Source organism: Larus michahellis, chromosome 1, assembly GCF_964199755.1.
Source record: "Larus michahellis chromosome 1, bLarMic1.1, whole genome shotgun sequence".
Lineage (NCBI taxonomy): Eukaryota > Metazoa > Chordata > Aves > Charadriiformes > Laridae > Larus > Larus michahellis.
The window spans coordinates 29,824,616-29,837,360 of NC_133896.1; the positions used below are offsets into that span (position 1 = coordinate 29,824,616).

The 12,745-nt window shown below is 42.8% G+C and overlaps 1 protein-coding gene across 1 annotated transcript in view; it reads left to right on the forward strand.

Annotated features, from left to right (window-relative positions):
• Positions 1–8,409: 8,409 nt before the first annotated feature.
• The window catches only part of SAMTOR (S-adenosylmethionine sensor upstream of mTORC1), a 38,081-nt gene continuing 33,745 nt past the window's right edge, over positions 8,410–12,745 (forward strand). The window contains exon 1 of the mRNA XM_074605991.1: positions 8,410–8,662. Within this exon, the coding sequence (XP_074462092.1) occupies positions 8,410–8,662 (253 nt within the window). The remainder of the gene's footprint in view (positions 8,663–12,745) is intronic.

Consider the following 12,745-nt stretch of genomic DNA (forward strand, 5'->3'; position numbering starts at 1 on the left):
AAAATCCACCTTTCACATTCCGGCAAGCAGGAGCTCTGCCTTCGGCTCTTATGCCCTCCTTACGTTACAGTGTCCTGGCAAATCATTGTCCCCATTTTGCAGTACGTTGTTATTATGACTTCCAAAATGATGTCTTTTCCTTGGTGACCAGAGCAGAAAAGCGAGTAGCCTAAATAGACATTTTTATTATAAAAGCATTGTTAATGACATTTCCCTCTAATGAAGCCATCAACATTTATAAGGAGGGTTTGCACCATTTTGAAAACTTTTCTGACAAAGAGCATCTACATGCGTTGTGTTTCAAGGAACAAGTCAAAATGGCAAATGCGAGCACTTCAGTACTGGATCCCCAGCAAAATTTGGCTGCTTTTGAAAAGCGGAACTACATTTTCTGTAAAGACACAGGTTCCACTTGACAACCACAACTCTGAAGAAATTAAGTATTTGCAGTTAGCTCTTCCCCTCCCCTTTCTTTTTTCTTTAATTAATGAAAAAGACACAGCACCTGTAGGGGCTGAAAATATGTTGCGGTTGTAATTACGGAGCCGTTCAGATCATACAGCTGGGATTCTGCCAAAGCCAGATGAAGGCGCAGGCTGCCCTGTGGCTTGGAGGTACTTCTTCCCCCTCCTGTTAGGATGCCAGTGAGATTACGGTCCTGCTCCGAAACGTTTTGAAGCTGCCTGGGGAGAAAGCACAGAAGTGCTGTAGGTCTCAGACTTTAATAGTTCATGCTTTGTGGTGGCTACCCTAGCTTTGTGCGAGCCTGCACACGTGGGTCTCCTCCATGGTTTGCTGGACATGTCTCTCAGCCTGCATTTCCACATCACCCCATCCTCCCCCGATAAATGTTCTTGTCTTCAGCGCTGCCATCTCTCCTGAGGGCAGCAGTTTGAACTTTGCCATGAGACAGATGGATGCCTTTCCTCACGTTTCCTCCTTCCTCAACATGGCTGCCACCTTCCATTTTGGACAGAGGGGTTTACGGCAGCCATTTCACCTCCGTGTGTTTCTCCCTGTGGCTTCAAGGCCGGGCTCCAGCACAGGCACTGCCCTCCACTGCCATTAGTGAGACTGAAGTTGCGGAGTTGTGGAAATCCTACAGGAAAGCAGGAAAACGAGACAGGAGCAGGCACCAGAAACCAGACCAAGGGCTTGGAGGGCTCTGCGGGGGCTGAGGCACAGGGAGGGTGGAGGGCTGGCACAGCGGGGCCATCACAGGGACTCAGGGGGAGAAGATGGTGAGAGCCACGTAGGACCTGCTGGGGGAGGGAAAGCACGGCAGAATCGCAATAAACTGTGTGACAGCCCCTGGCCTCGCGTGGGGCTGGGGCAGGGCGCTGCTGCAGCCCCCCGCCATTGAAACCTCCAGGCGGAGTTGAAAGAAGGGGTGCTGGAAGGTAGTAGATGCGCTATTTCCTTGCTGTTTGACAATTTTAATTTTTCTAACCTGCATTTAATGTAATGATTTGTGATATGTGTAGCTCAAACACACACACTTTAAATTATTATTGAAATGTTTTCAGCGTGTGAGAAGTCATTATTTTAACAAGAACTTAAGATTCCAACCATAATTATAGCAGTTTTTCTAGAAGTTAACACGACAGTTAATCTTAATCTTGGACAAGAACACTCTCACACATAGAGAGAGGTTTTTATTAGACAGAAATCTGAAAGATTTCAAGTCTTAACTAAAATCTGAACATCAGTATGAAATGTGTGTCTCCATTAACTGCTACAATACCTTTCTGTTCTATTTCCTAGTTTTTGAACATAACAGTTTATCAGTGTATCCTCAACAAATTGAAATGGTTATTTAATTTTATCACACTCTACCTATCTTTAAATAAGCATTTCAGAATTGCTCTCTTCTTCTGCAGGCTGTAGTCTCATTCATACCTCAGGGCAGCTGCTATCAGATCACTCTTAATCCATAGTAATAGGAGATAAAATTTAAAAAAAATCTAGCATGGAGAATGCTCACTTCACGGTATTTGTGTCACAGTTGTTTTATTAGATGTTCGGGAGAAGAAAAGAGAAACCATTCTTTTAACAGCAGGATAATCTTTATCTGTGGTGCTCATATGGGAAAACTATTACGTGCCTTTGTGTACTTACTGTCAAAAATTCTGAAACAGCATTAATATTCGTGGTTTCATTTCTCCTACCACCATTCTTTAGGCTCCTCAGTCCCGATCCTTCAAACCAATGAAGAGAGTACTAACCCTTTTAATTTTATTGATAAGATCTTAGGCATTAGCGTCACTGAGGCCAGACTTACCCAAACCTAAAACATGAACTCTGCACCGAATACTGTGTGTGCAGGGTAAGAGCTTCGGCATTCCTTGCTCTTCCTGAAGTATATTATACCGCCTGCAATATGTTGTCCCGAAGACAGAGCTCTGTTTGATGTTGTATGAATAGACTTTGTTGTTGTTCTCTCATCTTCTTAACTGAAAACTTGACTTGAACTTCAGTGGAGTCCCAAATAAACCACATGACAGCATTCAAGAGGCAGGAGAGATTAAAAGGACTTGGGCAATCTTTGGAATAGACAAGAATAGTTTATGCATACTAGAGATGTATTCCTTTATAGGTCATATCTAATGATACCCAAAATATCTTCTCCCACACCCTCTCATGACTTAGGAGGAAACAAAGAGAAAAGTGGAATGACACAGCATACCCTGATCTATCCACGGCTTCACAGAAGCAGATTATTCTCCATAGATTTTTTTTTATTTCTTTTCTGTCTCAAAAATTCATACGCAGCTTAGTCTTTCTCTGGGTGCCTTTTAGCATCCACAACCCCAATCAGACTGTGAGGTCATCTTAGTTTATGAGTCAGGCTATCTTACCTGCAATACAAGATTACAGGGATACTGCCGTATTTCCCAAGTTGAAAATGACATAATGTACAGCCACATTGCTATTGAGCTGAACTGGAATTATACATACCGGACTCATACAGGAAGACTGGAATTTGAATCCCAAGAATTGAGAACATCTGTAAGGCTATCAGGTTCCACAGATGCACAAATAATCAAACATAAAAGCTTTCCTACTAGCACTGAATTTTCTTGAAGTTACTGTGTCTAAATTGATTACTCAGCAAGTTTATGCATAGCAGCTGACAGAAACATGAATCAGTGCTAAAACCACATACTATTTTGACTGACATTGGAAGAAAACCAGTTAGACCTGCTGGATGTTTTGACATCTCTTGCTAAATCAAAGTGATTTTATGAGTTAATCTTTTATGACAGCAAGAAATCAGCTAAGAAGCAGCTCAATCTAGAAAGAGTAGCTAGTAGTCTTTGTTAAAGCAATCATTATATTGACTCTCTTCATTTAATAATTCATACATTCCAAATAACAGAGGAATATGCTCAAACTAAAATAAATAAAAAAACAGATTTTTAAGGGAATTTGGGATTACTTTTCAATAAGTTATGTTTATATTTAATGATCTTTGTTAATAGAGTATTAAGTATGTTTGCGATGCTTGTGTTGCAAAGAAGTTGTATAATGACGTACAGCATTTACACAAAAAAATGCATTATCTGTTCTCAGTATCAAAGGATCGTTTTACTTTCTACACATACACATAACATTCAGAATAATTCAGATATAAAGTACTTTGCTGGTTTTCCAGAAACACTTCAGTAGTTCCACAGAGTTTAATTCCCACTTTACTATTAAACAAGTGACAGACTAAAGGGAATAACAAAGTCTTAACTTTTCCCTCCTGTGTCTAAAGAAACAGTTCCTTTCCATGGACAGACACAGTTGGTATCTGCTGGACACGACAGAGATGGTGAATGTATTGTTTATCAGAAATGCTGGCTACTGTTAAAATTACTCCTGCCTTTTTTGCAACACGAGCTAACAAGCAAAAGACACTATTTGAATAAATAAAATCTCCTATCACTATCTAATTCTTGTGGTCTTGAGGATTCATAATTAGACTCCACAGTGAGCCCCCATGTGTGAAGCATTTTTCAGCTGCCTTCTCCAAGTTGGGTGTCTCTGCCTACTTGAGGAGCAACTTTAACTAGTCCTTCAATAGAAGAATCCTCTGTTTTTCAGAAGAAAATGTTTATTTCTGTAAATACTGGGACTTCAGATGCAAACTGCAGTCAATATCAAGGGTATTTTTCCACTAAAATACACAGGGGACTAAGTAATGGGACTGCTGATGTAAACTTATTTTTAAAGGTGTCAACCTCCAGGAATGGAATCCAGGATCTGTAGTTATAAAATTATTGTTATGGGGTAGCAGATTTAATTACTATGTAATTTTAATTACTAAATTACTAAAGTGTGTAGTCTGGAGAAATGTAATAATGGACCAGCTCTTAATAATTGCCTCGGTGCAAATTCAGGGATGTGGCTCCCACTTTTTAAATCAAGTCATCATATTTCGTGGCTTATAGGACTCTGCAATTAAGGAAGAAGAAAAATCTTAAATTCAAACTAAATATGCTATTGATGCCTGTTTGTCTTTCCTTTGGATACACATAGCAAAAACAGTTATGCATCTAACCTTTTATTCCTTTTAAATTACCACAGTGTTTCAGTATTCCATTAAAATCATTACATGCTTTTGGTAATATTTTTACAGATTACATTGCATTAGAGACTCTTATGATGATGTCATCACATTGGAGAGAGAGTGTTGTCTAGAAAGGTTTCTTCTCTTTGATGCTGTGTCATTTTTTTGGTTCCTTTTCAAGCAACCAGCATCTATAAGATAGAAGGGACGAAGAGGCTGAGAAGACTTGATTGATAAAATAGAGTTGGAAGCAGAGCACTGATGATTTGCACAGCTCAGAAAGTTTTCATGTTACTTTTCTTCCACAGTTTCCCTGGGGAGAAAGACTGAAAATATAGGCTGCTGTCACGCTTCCCTCAGGAAGGAAGAGCACTTCCACTTTGTATAATCTCGCAGGGAAGATGTGGGTTCAGATCCCCTGGGGCAGAGCAGAGATGTGAACTGGTTTTCCCACATCCTCAGTGGATGTCCCAGCCACCTGAGTACTAGAAAGGGCTGGGGTTATTCCTCCTCCCGGCCTGTGAACCCAGAATTTTGTTTCTAAAGCTATTCAGAAAAAGTGACGGGCACTGAAATATTATAGAAGTGTCAAAAGAACCTGTTCTAGTTTGTCCTAAATTGGTTTTGGTTTGGTTTTTTTGTTTGGTTGGTTGGTTTTTTTCCAGAAAGTAGCTAATACACAGAAGATTGATTGTCTATTTTCTACATTCAGGATAGAAAGCCTAGCTGCTCAAAATGACTCTTTCTCAGATGGTCAAACTCCATCGGCCCCATCAGGACATAGGTAGTTTATTGTCTTATCCCCCTGGAGTAAGTGCACGCGTCCTTATCGCTCGTTGTGCTCTCTTGCCTCGGGGACAATCACAAGATTTATGTTCATCTTCATTTGTTCCTTGACTCTTCCTGCACTGCGTTCAAGAAATGTACTGAGCACAGATGTTTTTTCTCTACCTTGACAGAGCAGTGGGTCATTAGTGCCTGCCAGAACCGGTCCTGCTTTAATCGCCCGCTCCATCACCTCCCGGTATCTCCATGCAGCGCTCTGGGGAAGTGCCTTCTTCCATCGCTTTGCATTTGGAGTCCATTGCTGGGACCCAACTCTCACCACGTATCTGTGTGTCCTGAAAGCATAAGGCCTCTTCCTAGAGTATTCTCTCTTTTTTATTCCTGGAAAAACATGACAACTGGTAAATGGCATTTGCTTGCTTATTGAAAACTAAACTTCTAAGTTACTTCTTTAAGAAGAATGTATTTTTTATCTTGGTCTATTTTTATGTAGAACCACTTAGGTTAAAAATTCGGTACTACTCTATTTTTTTATAAAAGCTTGTACACCTAGATATGAAAGTAGTCTGTGCATTAAAGTACTGAGTTAGATTTTTTCCCCTGTTGATGTTATTTCTAAAATACCAGAAAATAATCAAAATATTGAAAATATAAAGCAACGTCATTAACTTTTATAAAAAAATGAAGAGTTGTGTAAAAACTGTACAGTGTAAAGTCATGGTAATAAAGTATGCCCAATATTAATACTGTAAGTTTTGAAATAATTGTGACAAATTCAAACCACTTCGTATTTAAAGCCACTTTGTTAGTTTTAGAAAGAATTCCTAAGAAGTGAAACCCAACAGTGACAACATCATTCAAATAGTAAGTTTTTATTATTATTATTATATTATTATTATTCTGAGAGAGTATATTTCACATAAGACAATTAGATTTCCAGTTTTCCAAACCACAGACACGCTCAGATTTTGACTGTGTACCCTGCACTTCTGAGTCTGGAGGCTTGCTACTGGGAGGGTTGATGCCACAGCAGTATCTGCCAGGCATCCTCCAAACACCTCCGTCTCCTTTCTGTCCCTCTGGTGCTCCTACTCTTCCGAGAAGGCTCCCTCACTGCTCTCCTAGCATCACGTCGCACACAGAAGACTGGCTCATGCTTTTCCTCTTCGTTCCGTGCTTCTGCAAATCCTACACAATGTCAAAGCAGAAGGAAGAGTAACCACCATGTAGGCTGTCCCTTAACCAAAGGGGTTACCAAGTAATTATCAATGTAATCAAAGTAGTTATCAATGTAATCTCATATTACACTGTCTTAGTTCTTCTTATGTGGACTTGCATATAAAACTAGAACTAGAAATATTTCAGAAAGCTATCATTAACCACAGCACAAAGCCTTCTTTTGAATTCAGATTGAACTTCCTGAATCAGTTTGGTGAGTATGAAATACAATAACCCACACGAGAAGCTGATTTTTGGATGTTTTCCAAGTCAAAGTAAAATTAATATATAGTGGTATTTTTTTAATTAACACATGCTCATTTTTTTTTCCAGTTTCGAAATTAAAAGAAAAATGTAACTAAATGAATAACTCAACCACTACACTCCTCTTTTCTGTCTTAGTGCTGATGTCAGTAGCAAAAAATTTCATTTCTCCTGTATTTTGAGAAAAAACCCCAAACCTTCAGAAAATTTATTGGAAAAGCAGAGTGACACCATGCTCTGTGATCAGCTGTGGAATCTTTTTGGCAGGACTGAGAGAGTGCTGATGAGGACCTGTTATACACCCCACTGCACACAGTTGCATGTGTCACTGACTTCTCATTAGGATGAAATCTTGACCCTACCCAAGTCAGATTTGTCACCGATTTAATTGCAGCCGCAATTACCTCCTTAATGTTTTTGAACATCTTCAGAGAAGACAATTAGCTGCTTCTGGCCAAGTCAAACAAGCAAGCAACTTCATGGCAGATCTCCCTGCCGTGATCTCGTGAGGAGTGGTTTTGTCCATCCTGTTTCCAACGAGGACTGAAAGAGAGAGCTGAAGTACTTTGGGTTTGGTGAGAGGTTGAAGCTGGGCAGAGCTGCAGATGAAGCTCTTCCCCTCGAACGGGCAGTTTTGCCGGCTGCAGGTCTTGCTCCTTCTCCGGCAGTGTATTTCCACCCAAATAATGTCAGAAACTGTACTCTGCTGAGAAACGGGCCCAGCAGCAGCTCCATGAAGACGGAATAAAGCCTGTACAGAACCGTGCTCTTCAAATGCCCACGTCCACACCACAGACACCAACCTACCAAGGTTCGTTTTACCTTATTTTGAATTCAGTTTGTTTCCGTGAGGTCTGTTGTAGGTGGGGAATGGGTGTTACCACCCTGCTTTGGAGGGATTCACACCCAGATCTGTCACGGGTGTCCCTGGGGAGCAGGTGAACTGGGATGACGCAGGGAGAAGACAGGAGCCCCCGCTGCATCCGTGCCCTCGAAGTCCTTCAGTATCTGAAAGGGGCCTACAGGAAAGCTGGAGACAGACTTTTTACAAGGGCATGCAGAGATAGGATGAAGGATAATGGCTTCAAACTGGAAGAGGGGAGATTTAGATCAGACATCAGCTAGAAATTTTTCACTCTGAGGGTGGTGAGACACTGGCACAGGTTGCCCAGGGAAGCTGTGGATGCCCCATCCCTGGAAGTGTTCAAGGCCAGGCTGGATGGGGCTTTGAGCAGCCTGGTCTAGTGGGAGGTGTCCCTGCCCATGCAGGGGGGTTGGAACTAGATGATCTTTAAGGTCCCTTCTACCTGAACCATTCCATGACTCTGTAAGTCGTGCTGCGCCGGGACCCTTCCTGTGTTTTTCACCTGATTTCTCCCCCTAGTTTACCAAGCCCCGCGGGGTGACCTGATCCAGGTGGGGGGGTGGACAGTTTTCCTGGGCATAACTAAGCCCACACCTCCGGGGTGCGGCCAACCCCCTGCCCTCAAGGCCGAGGGAGGGCACCGACGGGACGCCGGGCGCCCGGGACGGCGAGGCTGGCTGCCGCCGAGGGACTCCATCTCCCGTCGTGCCCCGCGGCGCGCATGCCCGCCCCGCCGCAGCGCCCGGCGCTCACGCCTCCCTCCCTCCCCCTCAGCCGGGCTGCGCGGCGGAGCAGCGGTAACACCATGGAGGCCGCTCCGCAGCCACGGCCCCGGCCTGGCGGGGCCTCCACCGCCGCCGCCGGTCCCCTCCTGCCGCCGCCGCCCCCGGAGCAGGAGCGGAAGCTGGAGCAGGAGAAGCTGTCGGGGGTGGTGAAGAGCGTCCACCGGCGGCTGCGCAAGAAGTACCGGGAAGGTAACCGCGGGGGAGGGGGCCGCCCCCTCCGGGCCGCCCCGCTCCGCTCCCCTCACCGCGGGAGCCGGAACGGGGCGGGGGGCGGTCCGGCGGGGAGCCGTCGTGCCGTGGCGGGAGGAGGGGAGCCGCCCCCCGCGGGGGGCTCGGCGCGGATCGGGGTGTCCCCCCCGCGGGCGTGGCGCGGCGGGGAGGCCCGGTCCCCCCCCAGCCGCTGCCGGAGAGCCGCGGGCCGGCTGGGCCGCGGACCACTGCCGAAGGGGGTGTGTCGGCGGTGGGGGGGGGTGGCTGGGAGCAGCGGCCGGGAGCAGCGCCGGGCGCGCTTCCTGCTCCTCCCCGGGCCACCGGGGCGCCGCTGCCGTGGGGCTGCCTGAGGAGCCCCGGTGGGGTCTGCCGAGGTTCTGCCCCTTTCCTGGGGCCCTTGGCAGGGGAGACCTCTTCGTCGCTCAGGAGGGCTCAGGGCGCATCTCCAGGAGCTTTTCCCGTGGGATGTAGGAGAAGAGGATTGGTGCCCTGGGATAATGCAGCGCTTGGCTAAAGATGTGCTGCACCTGTGTGTGGACATGGGTCCATGTGGCCCTGCCTTACCAGGCCGTGTGAGACTTCATAGCCAATAGCTACAGCGAGGCCCTTCACCACAGGCAGCTTCCAAGCCGTATGGCAGTGTTTTCCACGCTGGGAATCTGCAGGAGCAGGGAGGACAGTAGGTCATGAGTGCCAAGAGCGACTAAATGGTGATTTGGAGAGGCATGGGTCTTCGTGAACTGTTTGTGCCACCTGTCTTTCAGCCGTGGAGGGATAGTTCAGGCTGCAGCTCTAAGCAAAATAGTTGGGAAAAGCTGTTATAAAATAAATTGCTCTGAGTCCTTGAAAAAATCTACTTTGTCATCAGTATTAATGCCCTTATGCAAGGTTCTTATGGCTGGTATTAGGAATGCTTAAAATCTCCCAGAAATGCTTTCAGATGAGCGTCAGAGTTGAGATTTGTTTGCTGAAATTTGTAGCCTCTTCAGGTTGATTATAAGGATCTACCTAATCTTTATAACACAGGTTACAAAAAATTCATCCATTCATTCTTTCGCTGAGTCCACATCTCTTTCTGACCTGGTGCGTATCTCAAGAAGGACACTTGTAGAATGGGAACTCTTCCTATTGGATGCACTGGTTCTTGCCTCTCCTCTACGTCCGCATATAGCACTTCTGTTGAAGGAACAAGGTCATTCTGCTTTCTGGACTTCAGAAATCTCTGTGGGAGCCTGTCCATGGGATTTGGGCACAGATATCTACCTATGTAGACAATGATCAAGAGTCACTGCTTATTTTGGCCTTGTGGAGCCAAAACTGAAGGGAGGATCTCCCTTCTTGTCCTGACGTTTAGGTGAAGGAACATAGTATGTTTTAGCAGTTGAATCCTGCCAAAAGAGCCCAGCTTTGAGCAATTCATATTTCTCTGTTATTTCAGAGTGCCTGCAGATTAAGGCAGACAACTTTAAACTAAAAAACTGTGAGCAATCTCTGTAACAACTGAATTCTTTTTTAGATGAGAGCCTAAATTACATGGAAGTCTATGTAAGCCTACTTCTCAGCAAAGTTAGTATGTAAGGGTAAGTTGTGTTTTATCTTTAGTTCAGGGTAATTGGTTAAACAAAAGAGCAAATAGCGCTCTTAACTAACTTCATATGTCCTGTAAATCATGTGTTAGTGAAAATTTACAGTGATTTTTCTAGTCACTCTAAATTAGCGACATTGTGTATGTTTTCATGGAGAGAGTTAAAACCTAAACAGGTCCTCAAGTCTGTGCAGCAAGAAGAGCTCCACCCATTACCTGCTCATCCGATAGTAGGTGGTCTTTACAAGTTACTAGTGATTAGTAGTGATAGTACTTCATATATTAGGTTGTTTCAAGTAGAGAATTTTATTTTTGGAGGTTTTTCTCCCTACGTTTCTCTATGCTTCTAAAAGCAGACTTGAGAATCTCCTTACTAAATGCCTTTAATGTCATTCTGAAATTGTAATAATAGTATGTGCTTGAACTGTGAAGGATCTTTTCTTGGGGTTTTGTTTGTTTGTTTTGTTTTCTAATACTCAGAGACACTGGCAAATACGTTACCCTGAAAAAGTCAAAGTTGACAGTTTGCTAAAGAGGAGTAAAAAAGCAACAAACCGTCTGTAATTTCTCAGTACGAATTGAATTATAACTTGGGTATGAAAAAGCAAAGGTAAAAAATGCATCCCTGGTTATATGCTTACAGCTTGTTACACAGGCGAAGTCTCTTATCTCCCCAGTGCAATGCACCCGCCTCCATATGAAGGAGAAACAGAGCTATCTGTATTATTCCAAAATCATGTATTGTCCTTTTTTAAATTTATCTTTATTTTTATTTTTTTTACTTCACCTCTTCTCACACTTACTAGAGTTCTACAAAACTTTCCTATTTTATATAAATAAGCAAACAGTACTAGAATTGCTGTTGCGTGGACTTCAGTGCTTTGTTTGTAGATAATAAAATAGAATTGCTTATTAATTTTGTTGGTAGGGGCAAAAGCATGTTGAGTATCCTCTGAAAGCTTGCACAGGGTGAATAAGTCTAAGAAAGCCTTTGGTATTGTAATACGATCTTAAGTTACTCTCTTCTGTTAGAATTGTTGAAGGGAAATATATGCGTCCTTGCGACACTGAGATGTTTGTTGATAGAAGTTATACAGGCTTGATTTTAATAAGCTGATTTCTTTGAGAATTCATTTGCCTTGCTGATGTTAGCAAGTCTTGAGTTTCAATGAGCAATTGTAAAAGGCAAGCCAGTGTATTATCTGACTTGCTTATAACTGGCACCATTGTTATCACTTTGTTTCATTTCCCACAATGGTTCCCCTCTTTTATGAAGATGAGACAGTGGAAAAGCACCAATATGCTTCAAAACTGCAAGCTAACATGTTTCGGAAGAAGTTGCATACTTGTCAAAGTGCAAAAGCAATATTTCTTAACTAGGGATGCATCACAATGATTTTTTTGCTGTTGCGAAGGAATTACTAGAGTAAAGTTTAGTCAGCATCATGTCATCTAAAGGGTTTGATTTCTTTAAATTTTTTTTTCTTGGTGAAAAACTATAACTCTTGAGATTCATCGGAGATGAATCTTGCCTTCTTTTTTAATTTCTGCATTTGTTGAACCACATATACTTTTAAGTATGGTGGATGGATTTTGGCTTTACTTCTGTACTGTAGCTCATGTCATATCATAGTCCCAAGAGTGTGCCAATGTATTTATGACAAATATTTGCCATCTTCAAAATGGTTAAGCTTAAACTTTAAGTTAGCATTGAACTGCATTTTTTGTTTTAACTTTTTACTGTATTACTTTTTCCTGTTTTGGGGATATTATTAATCTAGTGTGACTTCCTAGTGTGAATATTTGTATTTTCCTCCTTTTTTTATCTCCTTTTCTTTTCATCCTTTTCAATTTCCTTCCCTTCCCCTTACACCCTCCCTGTTGTTAATTAGTAAATATAGAGAGGTAGTAGGTAATTGTAAATGCTGTGGCACATTTGTTATTTTGTGATTGCAGGATACGCTTCCCCACCACCACCACCACTGGATGGTGGATGCTAAGGTAGTATTATATATTTAAAATGTAGTATATATTTAGAATGGTTTAATTAAGCTTAACAAATGAGTGTGGGTTTTTTAGTGTGAAGAAAAAAAGTGTATTTTTTAATTAAGGTGATCGATCCTTGTCCACACTGAATGCGTCAACTAAATTATCTAATTGTTAGTAAGTGGTTTCGGACTACTTTAAGTCAGTGATAGAGACGAAGAAAACCTGTCTAGTGGTTACTAAAAATGCACATCATTCCTCAGGTTAGCCTATAAATTCCGTTTTCATGAAGGAAACATTCTTAAGTGAGAACAAAACACACTAAGCTGTAACGTGTTCACTTAGGAGCGTACCTCATTAGCATAAAGCTGCTGTTTTTCTGAAGTTTTACTTCTGTTTCCTGTCCAAATGGATTAGTTTAATCTTAATTACCTTACAGACCAGGGTAAAATCCAAAAGCTGAAACAACAGCTCTCAAGTGCTCGGCTATT